The sequence below is a fragment of the Mycetomoellerius zeteki genome, unplaced genomic scaffold (assembly GCF_001594055.1).
Source record: "Mycetomoellerius zeteki isolate Tzet28-1 unplaced genomic scaffold, Tzet1.0 scaffold41, whole genome shotgun sequence".
Taxonomy (NCBI): Eukaryota; Metazoa; Arthropoda; class Insecta; order Hymenoptera; family Formicidae; genus Mycetomoellerius; species Mycetomoellerius zeteki.
In genome coordinates, this window is record NW_017257403.1 from 694,831 (window position 1) to 702,502 (window position 7,672).

Genomic DNA, 7,672 nt, shown 5'->3' on the forward strand with positions numbered 1-7,672 from the left:
TCCCATTTAAAAAAACCATCGTGACCTTGAAATGACCTTCAAAATTGACCTCAAGGTCAAAACTAATGATACAATTAAATGACCCCGTCTGTCCTGGTCAACTTTTATCTAAACCATTTTTTTATAGATACCGTAATTTGGAAGATATTCGGGTCCATAGATTAAAATGACTCACCCTGTATATTATAGTTATATACTATATAAGAAATTTAGAGGCCTATTCTGTAATTCATAACGAGGCTTATTCTGTAACTATTAACGCTATAGTTACAGTCGTTAAGAGTTACATAAAAATAGGCCTCTCAATTACTAACGAAAAATGAAAAATATTACTAATTAAATTTCGAAGTATTAATGTAGCATATAATAAATATATAGGTAAATGTTCACTTTAGCGGAGATCTCTCCGATCATCTTGACCTTGATATGTTGTCAAGGTCATGACCCTGAGTAATGTCCAACAAGTTTTAGTTGTCGCTCGTTATTCATTAAAAAGTTATTAACCAAAGGTTTGAAAAAATAACGTATTATTTCTACTATATGTAACATTAAAAACTATTCTATGCCTTTCCTTACGTAATAGTTTCCCACGCGAAGGGAACTACATCCAATCCCGCCCTTGCTAAGGGGCGCATGACTTTTCACGCGAAGCGACTTTCAGTCCATCTGCTCCCCCTGTTTCAGGAACGCATAACTTTAAAGACTTTCAACCACCTCCCTCCTGCCGAGGGGGGAACGACTTTCCACGCAAAGCTGCTTGGAGTGGAATTCGCTTTGCATGGAAAGTCGTGTGCCCCTTGCCAGGGGGAGAGGTGTGGTGAAAGTCGCTTATCGTGGATGTCGTGCGTCCCTGAAGCAGGGAGGCAGGTGGGCTGAAAGACGTTTCGCGTGAAAAGTCGCCCCCTAATAGGTGGGAGATAAGGTGAAATTCGTTTCGCAAGGACAGTCGTAAAATGTTTTTATATATTTATATTTAAAGTAAAATATTTTTGTTCTATATAGTAAAAGAATATATCATTTTTTTCAAACACTTTTTTGTTAATAACTTTTTAACGGATAACGAGCGACGGCTAAAACTTGTTGGAAGTTACTCAAAGTCATGAACTGTGACAACATATGTCAAGGTCAAGGTTATTGGTGAGGTTTCAACTAAAGTGAACATTTACCAATATATGTACAGATACATGATGAAAAATCTTCACGTAAATGTTCTCATTTTCTTCAAATTTTTTATATCGTTATCAATTTTAGATATAAAGTTCAATGGTACGTAACTCCATTACCCATGCAAAGGCTAATACTGATTCTGCTACAAAGAGGTAATAAAAGTTTTGGCCTGAAAGTCGGTGGATTGTTTGTGGCGTCCTTAGAATGTTTTGCCACGGTACACAAAATATATTATATGTACTATACTATAATATTGAAAATATACTTTTTTCTTAATGCAACACAATTAAAGCAAATATAATTTTGTTTACAGTTAATAAATGCATCCGTTTCTTACTTTACTATTATGTATTCAATGCAATCATAATAATGTAATATGTTACAATTTATATTATAATAGTATGAAGTGTAGATGAAAGATGGTTTGCAATATATCTTATGTCTAAAAAACAAAAACACTAACATAAATGATGTATAAATGAAGGTCGGAAGAAAATATATTTATTAAATTACCGAATTAATTTAATTATAAAATTACCATTAAAATTTATAACAAAAGGATGTATAGAATATTTAATCAATCATTTAAATGTGGTAATAACAATTAATATTTATATTCGTCGTATTCATTCATTTATAGTAATTACAAAAATCTTTTTCATTTTTGAATTCCTTCAATAGATATAATGAGCAAAATACGATACAATAAATACAATAATACTTAACGTAAGAAAAAGGTCAACTAATATACATACTTGCATTGCACGTTACTTTATATTTAATAGTAATTCACATGATAGGATAGAGTAAAATAAATTGCAGTGACTTTATTTTATCGAGTAATGACTTAATTTTACGTGTTAGATTTATTTCTTTTAATTAATATTCCACTTCACACTTTCATCCCGAATGTAATTAAAGTTCATTTATCGTAACATTAATGCAGCTAATGATAAAATAAGCCGTATTAAATCATGATCCCATATTGATCTTTATCCTCAATATACCTTCAATTTTAACATTCCGCCAGCGGACGCAGGGTCTCGCGAAACCCGCGAGTTAAAGTTGTTTACTCTTTTCAATCTTTTCATCTGTGAAGAAAATGAATAAATGGATATTTGTTTCTATCATAAATATGTGTTTCTATTTCTCCTTCTATATATTTTATACATATTATAATAAAAAAATTACTTTTCAAGCTTTTCAAAACAATTTCATTCCTAGGTCACTATTGACCCTGCGTTCGCCGTGCGTGCGAGTATCACGACGTCCGCTGTCCGAGGGTTAATTCAAAGGAATAAAGAGATTTTTCTTTTATTTATTTATACCTTAATTATATATAAACACCTCATCTATAACAGAATTTTTCTTGTTGAATGAAAATTGATGATTTTTCTGTTAAATTCTATATTTTGTACCTCACATATGTAATTAATAAAGAAAACTCTAAAAATTTTCTTATACAATGTAAACAATAATTTATACGAGGTGACTTATTTTAATTGATTTTTTAAAGTAAAAAGGAAGAAATTAAATTTTAAAAATACCAATAAATTGAAGTTAAGAAAAGAAATGCATTTAATAGTTAATAATATCTAAGTACAATTTTGTGATGTATAGATTGTAAAGATTCTGCATCCTTTACTTACAAATACAGACACATTCTCCTATTTGAAGATATCTTTTTTTCCCCAGAGAATGAAATGGATACTAAAAAAGAATTAAATCACGTATCCATATACTAAAAAGGAATAAATTGCAAATCTATACATATCTATACATAGCTCACACTTATCGACAAATACGCGAATTTATTTATATAATTCCATAATATAACGTAAATTATATACTAAAAATATGTAACGTAAACTAAACACACACATTTATCGTTAAAAGTGAGCTAAAAAAATACGGATTAATAATTTTATAATTATTTTACTGTATTTTAAGGTTAGTCGTAGTGACCCTAAAAAATCAAGTATAACTTACAAGAGCTTATTTTAGAATGGAACACGAGAATACGCATCGTTGAAAATGTAGCTACAGCGCTTGCGCTAGTTTTACAGCCGTAGTTGAATCGATCGCTTAAACACGACATATTTTAAGAAAGCGATATTAAATTGCGAGGGTTTTAATATTACGATAGTATATTATGCACATTTCACGGTACTTTTATCTCAATGAAAATTCAAAAAATTTTCTGAAATTTAAGTAAACTTCAACAATTCAGCGTAATTGGCTGAATTATTGAAATTGTCTTAAATTATGGAACATTTCTTGAATTAGAAGAAAAAAACATTTAATCGATCAACTGAATGGTGGGGATAAACTCAACTTCGTTTACTTCAATTCCGTTAAAAACATTTTGAAGTTAGCTGAGACATGATCAGTGTCGTGGATAGATATTTCAGTCTTAATCGAACTCTCTTGTTGATAGTTGGTTTGTGGCCTTATGAAAAATCAAAATTTGTTGGATTACAAATAATATGTATACTTAGCATCTTTATAACTTGCATTATATTTCAGGTATGAAAATTTTAATTTTAATAATATTATCTTAAATCTAGAATTTATATAGATTTATAATTGCAAATTTGCTGATTAATTCAAGAATCGATATTTCCTTGAAAATATGAATTGACTTGAAATATATGTCAAATAAGTAATTAAATATAAAAAATTAGTGCAAATATTAGTAAGATCTTATTCTTTATATGTATAAAAAAAGTTATAAGAAAGGTGTTATAAAAAAAGTTTATGCAAATATATGTACATATACATACACATATACATAAACAATAGTTGTGCGCGCGAGTAACAAAATGTTGTTATGTGCTGATTTCTGTTGCACATAGTTACATAATTACATTAATATGAAATTAAAAAATTATGATTATACAACTTAATACTTTTGAGGTTTTCACGAAAACTTTCCATACAGAAGTTACCTATACGTTTCGCAGGTTATCTTCAAATCCATTATTAGAATGCTAATTTTTCGTGAATATTGCTGTTTACTTCATCAGTATCTACTTGATACAGTATCAGGCTACCCTTTGCCATGACGAAATAAATTGCAATGTTTACGAAACATTGGCATTTTAATAACCAATTCGAATACGAATTAATTCGCGAAATCCAATTATACAACTTGATAAAAATTATTGTATAAAGTAATAAAAATGGCTTACAGTTACGTTGAAATAGGTTACAATATAAATAACGTTTTCCATTTCTTCCTAAAAAAAAGTTATTATTTACAGCTTACAACAATTTTGATTTCAACATGTTCTACAGAAGTCATCATCAAAGTTCATTCTACAGCACTTGCTTTTAGCATTTTTATTATAAAATATAATTCCTTCTACATTAACAGTGAAACGGCAAGTTGACAAATATATTTGATAAAATAAATATTTTAACAAATATATCCAATATTATTTATTAATTTTGTAAATTTTACTAACATTAAGACGTATAATATAAAAACTCATTGATAATATAGATAAAATATTTAATGGAACAAATTCAGCATATCTATGACGATTTAAGTGACAGTAACGAAGTTGCTATCGTAGAAAAATATGGAAATAATGCGAAACAGTATACGGCTGTGCTTATAGGTAAGATATTTTTTATTTTTTTTATGTAAGAAATTACTTAATGAAATTTTCATTAAACCTTTTACAACTAAAGAGATGTATTTTACGTTATAGTGAATCAAGTAAGCATTTGAAATGTATGTTAGCATTTGTAAATGTACCAAAGAATAATGCACGTCAAATGCTGCGTAATTAAAATAATTTAACTCTTCGTAATCCTAAATATAATGTTTTAGTTTTGAGATATAAAATTGAGATTGTAATGATACAAGCGTTGCATTGAAATATTAAATAATAGTGCCAAATATACCTTAGAATTTTTTATATATAACAAAAGAAATATCATAAATATATAGGATTGTTCCATTTTAATGCATCATTTCCAAAAACTTTTTTATTTCTCATTTCAGAAAAAATGTTTTAGATAAAAGTAGTTTTAATAAAATTCATTATATACATTGACTTAACTTGAAAAAGATTCACATGTAAAATATTTTAAAATATGATACATTTATAGTAATATAAAATTTCAAATAGTATATTCAAAAATATTTTATACTTATTACTTCATAATATTGTGTAGTGATTCTTATATGTGGATTATCTGTTGTTATGGGCGTCTCTCTATGGTTGCATTTTATTGATATTGTATTATCTGCAAACGAATCTCGATCACATCACCTGCAGGTCTCAACCGAATATTTTATCGATCAACAAAGATATTTCTATTTAATGTTTTTCCATGTAAATGCAACTATTACTATAGGGTGCACAGTATTAATCGGAACAGGTTCATTGTTCATTGCCTATTTTCAGCATGCCTGCGGAATGTTGAAAATTGCTAGGTAACGTGATAAACATATATAATAATTAAAAATTTAACGTAGTGTCATAAGACCGTAATGCGTGAATACACATCTAACAAAAGCGTACATGGTATGAGTTGTATCTTAAGTGGTTAAATACTTCGGTGTGAATTTTATCTAAGAGTAGGTATATACTAAATTTTGCAAACTACACGCCGATATCATTTTCAGTTATGAAACGAAGTCATAAATGTAACTAGAGTAAACATATCATACATTAAATTGAAAAACTACTATAATAATAATGTTGATGCTAATCAATATCTTGGAAGGATATTAATAATTTGATATTAATAAGCATCCCAGTAAACACAATATTACATGTTACATGTGCGTTACATGTAACATTGTGTTTACTGGGATCTTAAAAATTGTTACAAAATTTAAATTATTAGAAATGGGCTCTTGGTTCTCTCATTTTCAAAAAGCATTTGTTTTGATACGAAAAGTTTACTTTACAAAATATTAGCTATTAATATGCTTAGATTTAAAAGTTTTAATAGTTAGTTTATTAAAATAACGAAATCGTAATATCCATTATTCCTTACAATAATGTGCAATATAGTGTATCGAAAGTTACTTTTTACCTTTACCTTGAAAGTAAAATTTTAAATGATATAAAATCAAATAATATTTTCATTTATATCATAATGTTATTGAAATCTCAGCAGTCCAGGTTTATGTAATATTACAAATAAGCTTATCACGACAAAAAGTGTTCACGGATATGTATTACGCTATAAAACCAGATCAATAATAAATGCGCAACGCGAACATACTCATAAAAATTATTTTATTAAATTATATCATTAAGACAAGCTAACTTTTTCTCGTATTTCATTAAAATCATTGTGCATTTTTACTTCTTGCTATAGTTATCAGTTATTAAATTATTTTCACAGTTACCGCATCAAGAAAGCTATACATATTTATACATCAAAAAATGTTAGTACGCAGAAAGAGATTTTGGTTTATAAAGGTCTAATTCGTGCTGTAGATATTCATCGAAAATCTATGACGTAGGTATCTACTCTGTAATAAATATTTAACATTCGTAATAACATTAACATAACATACATTTGTTTTTAGATTCTCCAACTATTTTATATCAAGATTTCAATTTTCGTTCATGTTATTAATAGTAGTTGGAGTTCTTACTGCAAGTCTAAATATTTTTCGAGTAGGTACGTCTCATCTTTTACAAATCCGTGTTAATGATTTGGATATTTCGTTACGTTGCTTCAAATTAATAATCTTAATATCTTTTTCTAACAAACAATATTGATAGAGATTAGATTAATATTTTAAGGATAACAATTTATGGAAAGATTATTTAAATTTGGATTTTTAGATATTACAGACATATATTTATTGACACAATTTTTTTATTTTCAAATCCGGATTTTTAAACTATTAGAATATCAGCTTTAAATATTAAATAAAAATGATTATGTGGAAAATATGATGTAACTATTAATTTTAATGCCAAAAATTCACTTTACACGTAGTTTCTTTTAGATTTTTAATAATATAATATCAGTTTTTGGTACCTCCAAATTAATTTATAGATTGTTGTAATATTCATTTAAAATATTATAATATATATAAGGTAAATGTCCCAGCGTCCGGACATGCACCTATGTCCGCACAAAATTTATTATTATTAATCTCAAATGCTTTTTTTATTGCAGTATTATAATTTAATTGCATTTAAAGATTACAATTAAATTATAATATTACTATTTAAAAAAAGCATTTGAGACTAATATTAACTTAAATAAATAAAGTGTTATGTAAATGGACATAGGTTATGTCCGGACATAGGTATATGTCCAGTCACTAGGATCGGACAGTACCTATGTCCGGACAGTTACACAAAACTTTATTTATTTATATTAATATTAATCTCACATGCTTTTTTTACCTTAAAGATCAATTTGAATTAGTTATCTTTTGTCATTAAACATCTATTTATATTATTATTTTCCGTCAGCATATTAATTTTCCAATTGTGGTCGAACACTGGGACAATTACGT

The 7,672-nt window shown here is 27.5% G+C and overlaps 1 protein-coding gene and 1 pseudogene across 1 annotated transcript in view; both read left to right on the forward strand.

Moving 5' to 3' along the window:
* Window positions 1–1,534, forward strand: part of LOC108726295 (odorant receptor 43a-like) — a 1,998-nt gene extending 464 nt beyond the window's left edge. Inside the window, exons 2-3 of the mRNA XM_018453766.1 lie at window positions 1,252–1,384; window positions 1,481–1,534. Of these exons, the coding sequence (XP_018309268.1) occupies window positions 1,252–1,384; window positions 1,481–1,534 (187 nt within the window). The remainder of the gene's footprint in view (window positions 1–1,251; window positions 1,385–1,480) is intronic.
* Window positions 1,535–5,381: 3,847 nt separating this feature from the next.
* On the forward strand, window positions 5,382–6,885 carry LOC108726296 (uncharacterized; annotated as a pseudogene).
* Window positions 6,886–7,672: the final 787 nt, after the last annotated feature.